The 12,790-nt window shown below is 41.2% G+C and overlaps 1 protein-coding gene across 1 annotated transcript in view; it reads right to left on the reverse strand.

Moving 5' to 3' along the window:
- Positions 1 to 12,790, reverse strand: part of nmbr (neuromedin B receptor) — a 73,010-nt gene that overhangs the window by 34,548 nt on the left and 25,672 nt on the right. Inside the window, exon 3 of the mRNA XM_038727764.1 lies at positions 11,446 to 11,661. Within this exon, the coding sequence (XP_038583692.1) occupies positions 11,446 to 11,661 (216 nt within the window). The remainder of the gene's footprint in view (positions 1 to 11,445; positions 11,662 to 12,790) is intronic.

Raw genomic sequence — 12,790 nt, forward strand, 5'->3', positions numbered from 1 at the left:
CACTTCTCTGGATGTCTGCTCCGTTATAACACCTCACAGGTAAATGCTTTAATTTTCCCGAGGATCTGCTGCAGGCTTTTAGTTTCTCCACCAGCTTTTAAAATTGATAGCTGCAAACCTGAAGAGTTAATTTCAGCTCTCGGGTAAAAAAAAAAAAAAAAAAAAAAAAATTCAGCTGCATTTAACCTCCAACATCTGCTGAACGTTAGAAATCCTCCTCCGTCTCTCTTTCACTATCACTGTAATGTGGCTCATCTAATTCATCTCATTGCGGTTAAGTACATCCTTCTGTCTGGAAGCAAGGAGCGATGCTGTGAGTGTTTTATTTAGTAGACTTCAAAGTCATTTTTGTTCTTTTCATTACAGCACACACACTTACATTAGTCCATTTGTCACTGTGTTCATGGGGACTGACTTAATGCATTCCCTAGACCCTTACCATAACAATTAGGAGTCCAACTCTACCCCTGACCTTAATCTAATTCTAACACTACGCCTAAAACCCAAGTATTAACCCTCAGATTGCCCTCTACTCACCTGTCCTTTTTGAAAGAAATACTCTTCATCTACAGATTTCGAAAGTTCAACATTTGCTTACTAAATTATGTGGCTACGATTTAAAAGGCAGTGTGTTGAAATGGTTTGAGGGTCTGTTTACATCAAAGGCTGCGTTCAAACTGCAGGCCAAAGTGAATTTTTTTTGACAGTGAAAACAGGCCAAGTCACATGGAATCTGATCTTTTCCAGTTCGGATTTGGGCCACTTCCATATGTGGTCCAAATCCGATACAGATCGGATCTTTTTAAATGCGGCCTGAGTCTGACCACGGAATTGATGCGACTTTGACGTCACTCTAGAGCAGCTGTTCTGCTGTAGACAGAGCCGCGGTGAACGAAATAACTCCACAACAAGCCATTAATACACACGTCTCTCTTTCTTCTGTACCTTGCTGTCATTTACTCACAAATTGCCTTTCTTACACCTAAAATCCAGCGGACCGCGAGCTCTCTTCTGAGTTATGTACATGCTACTTGTCCGTGCGGACACAGTGGACAGAGAGATGCTAGGGATTAGAAGCCGTAATGAAAATGACAGAAAGTTGGGACCACTTGTCGATTAAAATACCCGTGTTCATGTAGAAAGGGCCTGAGAGGCAACTAAGAAAATCCTCCTAGAACTGCTGAACTTTATTTATGATTAATCAGAGTCACTTTAAATGACGGCAGGTGTGTAATGACTTGTAGATAACCTGAGTTTGAATGTGATTGGTTAATTCTGAACACAGCCACATCCCCAGTTATAAGAGGGTGTGCACACTTATTGTAAGGTTTTTATTTGTCATTTTTCCGCCTCGAAGATTTCAGTTTGTTTTTTTAATTCAATTGTTCACATTAAAGGTGGAAAAAGTTCTGACGTGATTTATCTTTGTCTCGTTATTTTACATCACCTGGAACCAAGAACCTGGCATTTTAACAGGGGTGTGTGGACTTATATTTTTTTTACATCCACTGGATAATCAGGAAAATGTACATAAGTATTAAAAGTAAAAGTAGGTCAATGCAGAAAAATGTCCCATGTGATTCTAATAATTAGTCCTCATGCTTTAATGTAAAAGCAGGATTTTACAGTTGAAACTGGAGCTCATTTTGAACTATTATTTTCAACATGAATTAATTTGCTGAAATTAATCATTAATTCATTAATCGATTAATTGTTTGTTAAAATTCTGACAGTACCCAGTCTTGTCCTACCAACAGTCCTAAACTTCAACATTATTAAAGCTGCATTCAACCAATCCAATGTTTCTGCATGAAAAATGACTAATCGTTTTAGCTGTACTTCTTTAAACGTAGTTTAACGTATAAAAAAACATCATATTTTATAAACTCCTCATGTGTTTTGTGAGTAAAAACCTTAATTTGTAAAGTACCTGAAGCAGTCAGATAAATGTAGTGAAGTAAAAAGTGCAATATCTCCCTCGCCACGAAAAGGAAATACTCAAGTAAAGTACAGGTACCTCAAAGTACAGTACTAACAGTACTTAGAAAATGTACTGTCCCACCAGTTATTTAGTCTTTTCCCTCTTCCTTGTGTGTCCTGGTTTGTGCATTTCTAGTGATTTTTAGCCACCTGATTCTGGACTTTGGATTCTGGATTTCAGTTCTTACCTGCTCTCTGGATTTGTTTGCTTCTTGGACTGCTTCCCCAGTTTTTCCTCATATCACCGGCCTGCTGTGTTTATTTTTTTAATTAAAAACTCAACTGTATCTGTATCCGTTATCTGCATTTGGGCCCAGTCTCCTGCGTCCTGCTACCTTATCAGCAGTCATTGTGTGATAATCGATGTAAAACCATGCAGGTTCTATTCATGGACCACTGCTATTTTCATTGATCTTCCAACTCTCATCATTTCACATTACTGTGTCGTGATCATGTCTGAAGAAAAGGTTTAAAATAAACGAGTCGCCGCCTTTAATTGAATAAATCAAATTGTGTTTTTCAAAGGTCGTGGTCAAGGTGATTATTATTAAGATGACACACTTATATTAATCAGCAATCAATTTATTCATTGATGACAAACTGTCATGGAACATCTCTCAACAAATCACTCTCACCTTCTTGCGACATATTATTGTTAAATTTCCATAATACTGTACTGGGAAGTAAGGAATTTGTTAGATAACTTGCTCTTCTTATTGTCACAAACTTTATAATCTCTTCAGCATCAACAAACTACAGACTATTTAATGTATAAATGTCAGCACTCAGTGATATTTGGAGGGACCTATTTTCATTTCATTCACATTTTTACTAGACAATCTTAACTTCTTGCTTTATATTCCAGTGATTTGGCTAATTTGTGTTTTTCTTTTGTAGTAGCGTTTCTATCCCTTAATGTTTGTGTCTAAAGTAATTCTGTTTCTCTGAGTTTGTAGGAGAAGTCTTAGCTTACCTTTCGTCTTGTTTACTTTAAATAGTACTTCTGAGGTAAAGTATTTCTTATTAATTTCTGTGAACGTCTTCGGGAAGGCATCCTCTGACTATAGATAATGTGGTCTGACATGTAGCATCCCTACTCTGGTGTGTGTGCGTGCAGCTGCTGTTTGTGTGTCCTCTAATCTATTTCTTATCTCTGGGAACATAATGAATTAGCTTTGCTCTCAGATAAGATGGTAAGCGTGTTTGGTATTGATGTGGGCGTCTGCAGTTAATGTAGCAATTGGCTCCTAACATCCTATAGATGTGAAGCTTTTCCCATTTAACAAAGCACTGATAGCATCATCACCCCCGCCCCCGCCCACAAGGCAGCACAGATGGATTTAACTGCAGTGAGAGGAATTTGACACACGATTTGACGAGATGGACCGAGACACAGAGGGAGGAAGTGAGGAGGGAGATTTTTAATGTTAAAAATGTTACAGTATTTGTTGGACAGGGTACCGCCATGTTCGACCATCTTCGTTAGTGTGCTGCTCTATCAGCGTTCACTCTGCCGGTAACAGTCTTTCCACCAGATGTTGAACCAGCTGCAGGGATTCGCTCCCATTCAGACACCAGAGCATCAGTGAGGTCCAACATTAGTGCTGGTGATCAGGACTGGCTCGTGTTGGCTCAGTTTCCTAATAATTTAATGAAATTTTCTTCATTCTTGCATTGTATGCTCGCCTGTGGACAAACCACAAATGTTTGCATATTCAGCCAGAGACGTTTTAAGAGGAAACCCGCCTCTTTCAGAATCCTCAATACAATCTATGGGGAAAGCCCATAATGCCATAGAGGTCCCGCCCCTCCAGTTAGAAAGCCAATCTTTTGCTTTTAACAGCCGAGGCGGGAAACGTATTTCAACCAATCGTGGGGTTCCACTGACGGAAGGGTCCAGTACACGTGCGTCACTTCTACCATGCATAGAAGTATAACCGGTGGGGAAAACCTTATTTTAGGGCAAAGTCATCCAGAGATTTTATCAGATTTTACTGCTGATTCTATACATGCAGGTTTTCTGTCCCGGTGACCAGTCAAGTGCAATTATGGTTCTTTCAACACATCCTCATACCCAGACAACAAAATAGGTTGATTATCAAGTGTCCCTAAACGACATATATGACCATTGGAAGTATAGCTACATGTATGACCATTCCTCAAAATGACACGTACGAGCGTTGGCAGGTACCAGTCCAGCAACAGGCGTGCCGGACCTTTAGTGCGTTATGTCACGTGACGTTTGGTTTAAGCTAAAAAAAACGGCTGGTTACGGTTAGGAAAAGATCATGGTTTGGGTTAAAATAAGTACATTACACAACTTACATGACATAAGTCATCTACAAAACGTTATTTAACTTATCTTCCACATAGGACACATACATCCACCTCACCACCTCCTTACATGGACTTTGTTGCTCTTTATACTACATCACCCGACTTCTTCTGGCTCTAGAGGTTGTGGCCAAACAAAATGTAAATATGAGTCGTAATAAGCTGCTGCATAATCGACCTATGCAGCCATTTATCTGTTGAGCGCGAGCTGTTTCTTTCCAACCTGTTCTCACCCCAGAGCATCACATACGAACACTTGGTCAAGATCCCTTGGAGTTGCTTTTTAATGTCCTGGTGAGCCTTCAATCAGTGAATTCAGGAGTTCCAATCACTTCCATGGCCACTTGGTTGTGAAAGAATGGGTCGCCCTCAGGAGCTCAGTGAATTCAAGCGTGATAGGTTGCCACCTGTGCAATAAGTTCATTCGTGAAATTTCCTCACTACAAAATATTCCACGATCAACTGTTAGTGGTATTATTACAAAGTGGAAGCGATTGGGAACAACAGAAACTCAGCCATGAAGTGGTCGGCCACATAAAATCCCAGAGCTGGGTGAGCTCATGCTGAGGCGCACAGTGAGCAGACGTCTCCAAGTTTCTGCAGAGACAATAGCTACAGGCCTCCAAACGCAGAGTAGCCTTCGGATTAGCTGAAAACAGTGCATGGAGAGCTTCATGGAACGGGTTTCCATGGCCGAGCAGCTGCATCCAAGCTTTGCATCACCAAGTGCAATGCAAAGCGTCGGATGCACTGGACACTAGAGCGGTGGAGACGTGTTCTCTGGACTGACGAATCACGCTTCTCTGTCTGGCAATCCGATGGCTGAGTCTGGGTTTGGCGGTTGCCAGTAGAAAGGTACTTGCCTGTCTGCATTGTGCAAAGGTGACCCAAAACATTTGGTAATGTATGTAGTAGATTGTGGTTAGACTTCAAAACAGTGGCTAACGGTGTGAAACGGCACCGTTTGCTGATGTTTAGGCACCAAAACTACTTGGTTTAGTATCGGAAAAGACCATAGTTTGGGTTAAAATAATTGTGGTACTTAAGTTAAATAAGTTACGTATCTACATAGGGCCAAAAACAGTCGGTGTTGATTTTTATTTCACACAGGAAACAAACACTGGCCACCTGGGGTCCACCCCAACCACCTCCTTACTCTGACTTTTCTGTTATTTATAGTAGCTCTTTTAGTGTTAAACAAAGGCACTAAAGGGCTTCTTCCTCCAGTTCTTATGACTATGCAAATAAGTGCCATGTGTGTTGGTACCAGACACTAAAGAAAGTGACAAAGTGTAGGTATTTGATGCTCTGGGAATGAGAACAGGCTGTTATTTCCAGAAAACGTCCTGGAGAAATAAAGAATTTGTGAACAAGGGCATTAAAAGCTGTAAATAAAAGTCTTCCTGTTGCAACAAAGTTGGAAGGGCTCTATTATGTAAAATACGATTGTATGCTGCAGCATCTAGATTTCCCTGTAATTAGAATTTAGCGGCCTAGACCACAAACATATGTAGACAGTGGCGTCCACATGCATTAGGCCTTGTAGTATAGCTTATACTCGAGATCATCGGAGGCAAGGGGTTGCTTTATTTCTTCACAAAGTCAATGTGATGGTTCTGTTGTGTAAATGAATTTATGAATCAACTTCTCACCGGGACAGTTTCCTAGAAATGATCATCACAGACTCAGGAATATTTTGGGTCTCTCTCAAGTAGTTTTTGCTTCTGATCCTCATGCCCGACTGATGACTGCTTGTAAATGATAAGAGCAGACCAAAATGAGGGTGTTATCTATGTACAGCTGCAGCATAAGACGAATGCTTCCGCCCATCAGAGTGTGTGTTTCACGTTTCAGTGAGCGTCTCCGATGATCCTCCTCTCTCAGCACTCAGCGTCACATGTTGATTCACTGTTTGTTAGTCAGCGACTCTCCATTAACCCTGAGTGTGTCGAGGTCAACTTCACTGCAAAGTGGCCCCTCAGACACACAGGGCTGCAGCAGAACTCTGATCTTTATGTCGCTGAAATGCCTGTATTTATGTGTTTTAGGTTGACGCCTTCGGTTAATGGGCTCCACACAGAGTATGAAAAATAACAACTTATAACAACAAGTTTTTACCCTAACTTACATGCAACAACCACCAGGGCAAGTCTAGTTCATGTCTCAATTCATTTTCAACTCCAAGTAATTTAGAGTCCAGTTGCAAAACATTTCAAAGTCACTGGGCTTTTAAAATAGGTCCAAGTTCAAGTCTTAACTATTTTTGAAAAAAACTTACTGGTCAGTTGAAACAAGTCCAAATCAAGTCTCCAGCCGTTGGAAACAAGTCCAGTCTTAAAGAGGTCATATTCTGCTCATTCTCAGGTTCATACCAGGACAGCTTTACATGGTTTTATTAAAAAAAACAACATATAAATATATTTGTCATACTGCAGCTCCTATTTTCACCCTGTTTTAGCTATGGAGTGAAGCATCTCACTTCTATTCAATCTATGTTGGACATGCGCGGTACCTGGGTAAGGACTACTAGCCAATCAGAAGCAGAGTAACCCGGAGAAAGAGCTGTCTCTACATCACTTAACAACATTATGTCCACTGCCTGGAGGGTCTCTAACGTTCGGTAGGGTGTTTTTGAGGGCGTGCCACACTAGCCGCCAGGCGAGCATCATGACGAGTATCCATTATGGAAGTGAAAGGCTGGACTACGATCGAGCTGTTTTCTGGCAGTTCAAGAGCAGCGGTTTCTGTGGGAGATGGGAACTCCCTTTGGGGTGGACTTTTTCGCTCTGCAAAACTATTACATGCACAACAGATATATGACACAATAATGTAAAGGGGAAAGCCAAACGCCTTAAGTCATCTGAAACATCTCCATGTCTCTAATCCCCTGAAACAAGTTTAACGTCACTTGAAACAAGTCAAGCCCCCCCCGCCCCGCCCCGTTGTACCGACTTAGCGCTGTAGGACTGTATCATACTGAATCATTAACAATGGTTATTATCGTGGTAATCCCTTCGGCTGTGGCAGTAATTCCCGGCCCTGCCACTCCATCATGGATCACATGCACCTGATCTGACCTGCTGCAGTTTGGTCTTTAATAATTCAGCTCCCCTCTCCCTCTGACCTCTCCTCCGTCTGTGAAGATCAAACTGGTGTGAAGTGATTACTCACTCCGGCTGACACAGTCCTCCACCAGACCTCCCTCACGGCTGAGATATTTACCGAGGCAGCCGTGGGAGTAGGAGGTGTGGGTGCAAAAAGCATCACGTCCCAGTTGATCCCCATTAAAGTAAACTTTCAGACTGTTTATCTCTTTTGGAAGTGTTAGAAATGCCAGACTGCACTTACAGTCTTTTGGTTTTATTTTGCCCTTTCTCTCTGTCCACCGGTGCATTTACTTTTTAAAAATGAATATAAAGTTTGAGTGAATAACTCCTGCAAACTAATTCTTATGCAGCCCTTTAGATCCTAAACTCAGGCTAACTCCGACGTGTTGGAGTCTACATAGTCCTCGAACAGCCTTTATCTATAATCTTGTTACTCTCTGAGAGACTAACAGCAGCCCGGTTTTCTCACAGGGTAATATATCTTGCAGCAGGTTCAGTTCGAACTCATTCAAATGGTCCGTTGCACTTACAGTCTGTTAATTTTGGATTTGAAAAGATCGTTACAGATTGAGAATGCGTTAATGTGTATTGATGGGTGATTTGGATTTTTTATATTTTCATATGAAACCTATTTTTTAATCTATTTATGGTGAAAAGTGAAACTTTTCAGCAGAGTTTCAGGAGCAGGACCGCACCTCAATCACACCACTCATACCCTCATAACCCAACTCCTCTTCTTTGCTCTTATATTCTGCAGACATCTTGTTTCCTCGCCTCCTTCTTCCTCTCCGTGGGGTTTAGAGTGGGTCCGTCGTGCCCGGGTGCTGCGGCAGATTTCCTATCGAAGCTTCCCCACAGCACCATAGAAACACTGCTTTCAGCGAGTCCAAGCCTCGCACATTCTTTTTGTTCATCAATAAATCATTTAAAGAGATCTGTTGATGGTGTGGTCCATGCTAGTGAATATCTATTTAGTGAACGTTGGGTGGTGGAGCTCGCCTTTCTCGGATTTACATGGCAGGAAAGAAATCATGCAAGTAAGAAGACAAAAGCTGGGGCAGGCACACGATCATGCGAGTGTCAGACAACGTTGTTAACCGTCTTCTTTATTATATTTTTCCTCATCTGAACACAGAGTCTTTAGTTTTTATAGAGGGTCTTGAATAAAGTTTTGTTAAACCCTCTGTGATTAATAAATGGTTCATGGTTACTTAGTGATAAATGAATTAATTAACACCAGTTGTTGTTCTGTTTTATTTTGGACATGTTTGATGCCCTCGGTTGTTCCATCTGAACTCAGTGATCTGTAATACTGTATAACATAAAACAGTGGTAACCACATGTGCTGCTTTTGGAGCGAAGGAAGAATGATTGAAAGTCAGCGCTCAGCTTCAGTCAGTAATGTTAAGAACCACAAATCAAGCAAGAAATCTTGGTGTAGTCATGGACCTGAATTTAAGCAGCCACATTAAGACAATTACAAAGTCAGCCTACTATCACCTGAAGAATATATCAAGGATTAAATGTCTCAGCAGGACCTGGAAAAAACTATCCATGCATTTATCTTCAGTCGACTCGACTACGTCCAAAAAAGTCCTCACTAAGACCAAAAAGGTGGATCACATCACTCCAGTTCTGAGGTCTTTACACCTGTCTGTCAGAGGATTGATTTCAAAGTACTGCACTGAACGGTTTAGGGCCAAAATACATTTCTGATCTTTCCAGACCTCTCAGGTGGTCTGGATCAGGTCTGCTTTCTGTCCCCAGAGTCAAATCTAAACAAGGAGAAGCAGTGTTTAGTTTTTATGCTCCGTATATCTGGAACAAACTCCCAGAAAACTGCAGGTCTGCTGAAACTCTCAGTTCTTTTAATTCCAGACTGAAGACTTTTCTTTTTACCACGGGATCAAATTTAAAGCTGTAGATTGATAACTTTCACTTCCCTGTTTTATTTTTCTTTGTTTTTAGATTTTCAGTGAACCTGCCAGTGAACTCTTTTAAAACTTTTTTTGTTATATTTCCCTGTTGCTTTTATGTTTTATGTAAAGCACTGTGGATTACCTTGTTGAAATGTGGCCTTGCCTTGCTTTAATAATGCTGCAGATCAGATTTTATAATCTCCATTCTTTAAACCAAAATTACAAGTCGCACAAAACAGAGCTGCAAGACTGGTTCTGGGAAGCTCTGTCTGTGCTGAAAAGTTACACTCCAGCCTCTCATGGCTCACCGCTGAGCAAAGGATTTCCTGAAACATGGCTGCTCCATTAACTCACAGAACGTTTTTATTCCAATAAATAGTCGACTGCAGGAACACAACAACAGATTGGCTGGTGATGCTCATATTTTGGTACCCGGCCTAAGGACTAACAGTTTAACTAATTTACACCCAAATATAATACAAAATAAATTATCTCTCAAAAAGAATATGAAGAGACATCTTTTGGTACGTAGATGACCCGCTTAACAGAAGGAAGCATAACTCTGCCAGTTTCTCACTATTCGTGCTCCGTTTTTATATGAACTCTCATTCTTTTGATTATTTCAATAAATATTCCACCTAATCTGTATGTTCAGTGGTGACTGGAACTGTACATGAATGTTTTAAACAATAAATGCACTTTTTTTTTTTATTGATGTAGATTCATGTTCAGTCACAATGAGGTGGTTTTATTAATACACGTTAAAGGTTGTGGCATCCGAGCGAGTTGTATAGCTACAGTAAAAACAAATGTTTTTTATGAATATTATTGTTACTTGTTCATTAATAAACAACAGCCACATGAAGAAATGAAGTGCTACATGATGTCTCACACTCCTGTAATACAGGATTTTACATCTTGGAAGGGTTTGATCATCTGGACTGACATACCAAAGTAAATGACATCTCACATCTCAGAAACACTGTCACATCAAGTACGGCCACTGACAGATACCAGGACAATGTAGGCCTCACTGTTTCTGCACCACAGTCCATTATAAATAACATAATACATGAAGTTTACAGAGGCATTGGTGAGGATCTGGCTGTGTTTAATTAATTAGATAAGCAATCTGCAAATCTTACCAAAATGTTTTTTTTAAATATTTAAAAATACAACAGAAACACAAAGTCGTACTGACAGCCATAATTTCAGCTTGTAGTAAAACGGTGCAACGTTTTTAATGTGAAAGTACAAATTACACAGTTGTGTGCACAGTGGTGAGGCACTATAAAAAAAAAATTCTAATTCTGAAAGTATTTATTATTGGTCACTTGACAGGCACGCGGTCTTGTTATATATCAACATTAGCAGTAAAAAGAAATACATGTTTTCCAGCAGGGCAGTAAAATGTGAAGTTTAGCTGCTGATCTGAGCTTCCCTGCTGTTACCGTTTTATTGCCAATAATATTCAGAATATCTGTTTATCTCAGGAAGGTAACGGCACATTTCTGTCCACGTCACAAAGCCGTAACAGAGCGCTGCAGAACAACTACATGAAGTTAATCCAACTACATTTCTACCAGAGCAGTAAAAGTTTAGCTAACGTTTTATTGCCAATTACTGATCAGCTGGTTGTCTCGCTAACTTAACCGGAAAAGCCAGAATAACAAGGCTACATGAGATTAATCCAACAAGATAAGACACTGACAGAGGAAACACGCCACGGCTCTCTGTGATCTTTATACACCACTGACTTTAATGTAATGAGTTATGTAAAGTGTGTCAGCTCTGGACCCCAGGAAGATTCATTAAAATCTTCGCTAATAATAATAAACAAAGTAGTTTGTCAGTTTCTTTTTTCAACGCTCTTTGTGAGACATTATTGCCACGAGAGAACCTCAGGTTTCATAAACTGCTGTAAACAAACACACACACGTCATTTTGCAGAAGGAAACAACAGATGTTTGGTTGAAAATCTGTTTTGACAAAACATATAAATGCTGTTAGCGTTATAAAGCCTCATACGCAAGCATGCTCTCCACAAAGTGCCTTCAGAATCTCATGTGACAAAGAGCTCATTCATTCATTCATTCATCTGTCACCTGTCTCTTGGTGTGTTCGCTGACCTCCCCCGGCATGTCATGGGCGCTCTTGATGAGCGTGCGGGCGATGTGGTAGTAATACACCGAGATGATGGCCAGAGGGATCAGGAAGTAAACCAGGAAGATCATCACAGAGTGAATCTTGGGATGCATCTGATTGGACAGCGGGTAGGGCACGCAGTTCACAAAGGTGACGTTAGTGTTGTCCCTGTGACCCTGAGAGAGGAGAGGGGAGAGCAGAGGGGAGGACAAGAGGCAAGGAAAGGAGACGGGGAGAGGAGATGAGAAAAGAAAAGGAGACCAGGAGTGGAGAGCAGAGGGGAGGAGACAAGGAGATGAGAGTGAATCAGAAGAAAACAGCAATGATGATAGAGAACACAGAGAAAGCAAACAGAAGAGGAGCAAAGGGAAGAAGAGATGAGAAGAAGGAGCAGAAGTAGAGAGAAAAGTGAAGGAGAAAAGGAGCGTAAAGGAGAGAACAGCCAACACATCAGTAACGATCATAAAACAGATGGAAGCTCATTCAGAAATCTGACTCTGAAAGAGTTTACGGCTGTCAGGGGAGCGTTTGTCTGGAGGGAAGCCCCACGGAGACGGTGAGCCTTCAGCAGTAAGTGATGAACAGCACACATTTAGTCTGAACGCTCAGAAGGTCAGGATCAGATCATGTTACAGCCAAATCCAGCTGTTTGCTAGATGGCTGTGTCACAGTACACATTATTTTGACAACAACTCTCCCATTAATTGATTCAAAAAGACTAAAACCAAAATTCTGTTAATTAATTAATATTGATAATATTGATACAGCCCTGCGATGGACTGGCGACCTGTCCAGGGTGTACCCCGCCTTGCGCCCGATGTAAGCTGGGATTGGCTCCAGCCCCCCCGCGACCCTGTACGCAGGATAAGCGGTTGACGATGGATGGACGGATGGAATATTGATACACCACCAGTGCACTATCACAAAATATACATTCATTTTAGTAGATCAAAGTTCATAAATGTTAGATCAGCCTGTCGTCACCAGACTGTGATTCTTACTGCTGAATCATTAATAGCTGCAGCATGTTTGTCTTATTATATTATTATCATATGTAGCCATTTTGCTACAATTACGCTTCACACGCTGCGGTTGTGTTTGTGACCTGACCTTTCTTTATCCCGTGAGAGGGAAGAATTTAGAAATTCCAGCTGCAGTAGTGCACGGATCACCATGCATAATATTCATCCAGCCAGAGGGAACGATCACAAACCGTTCACAGCGTGTCGGTCGTACTAGCGGCACAACCAGTACCGGAGAGGGAGCGAGGCGGACCAGGGACAGGAGATCGCAGAGCGACCGGCC

This window comes from Micropterus salmoides, unplaced genomic scaffold (assembly GCF_014851395.1).
Source record: "Micropterus salmoides isolate LMB-PRFRI ecotype aquatic unplaced genomic scaffold, ASM1485139v1 Ms_hic_scaffold_18, whole genome shotgun sequence".
In the NCBI taxonomy this organism is placed as follows: Eukaryota; Metazoa; Chordata; class Actinopteri; order Centrarchiformes; family Centrarchidae; genus Micropterus; species Micropterus salmoides.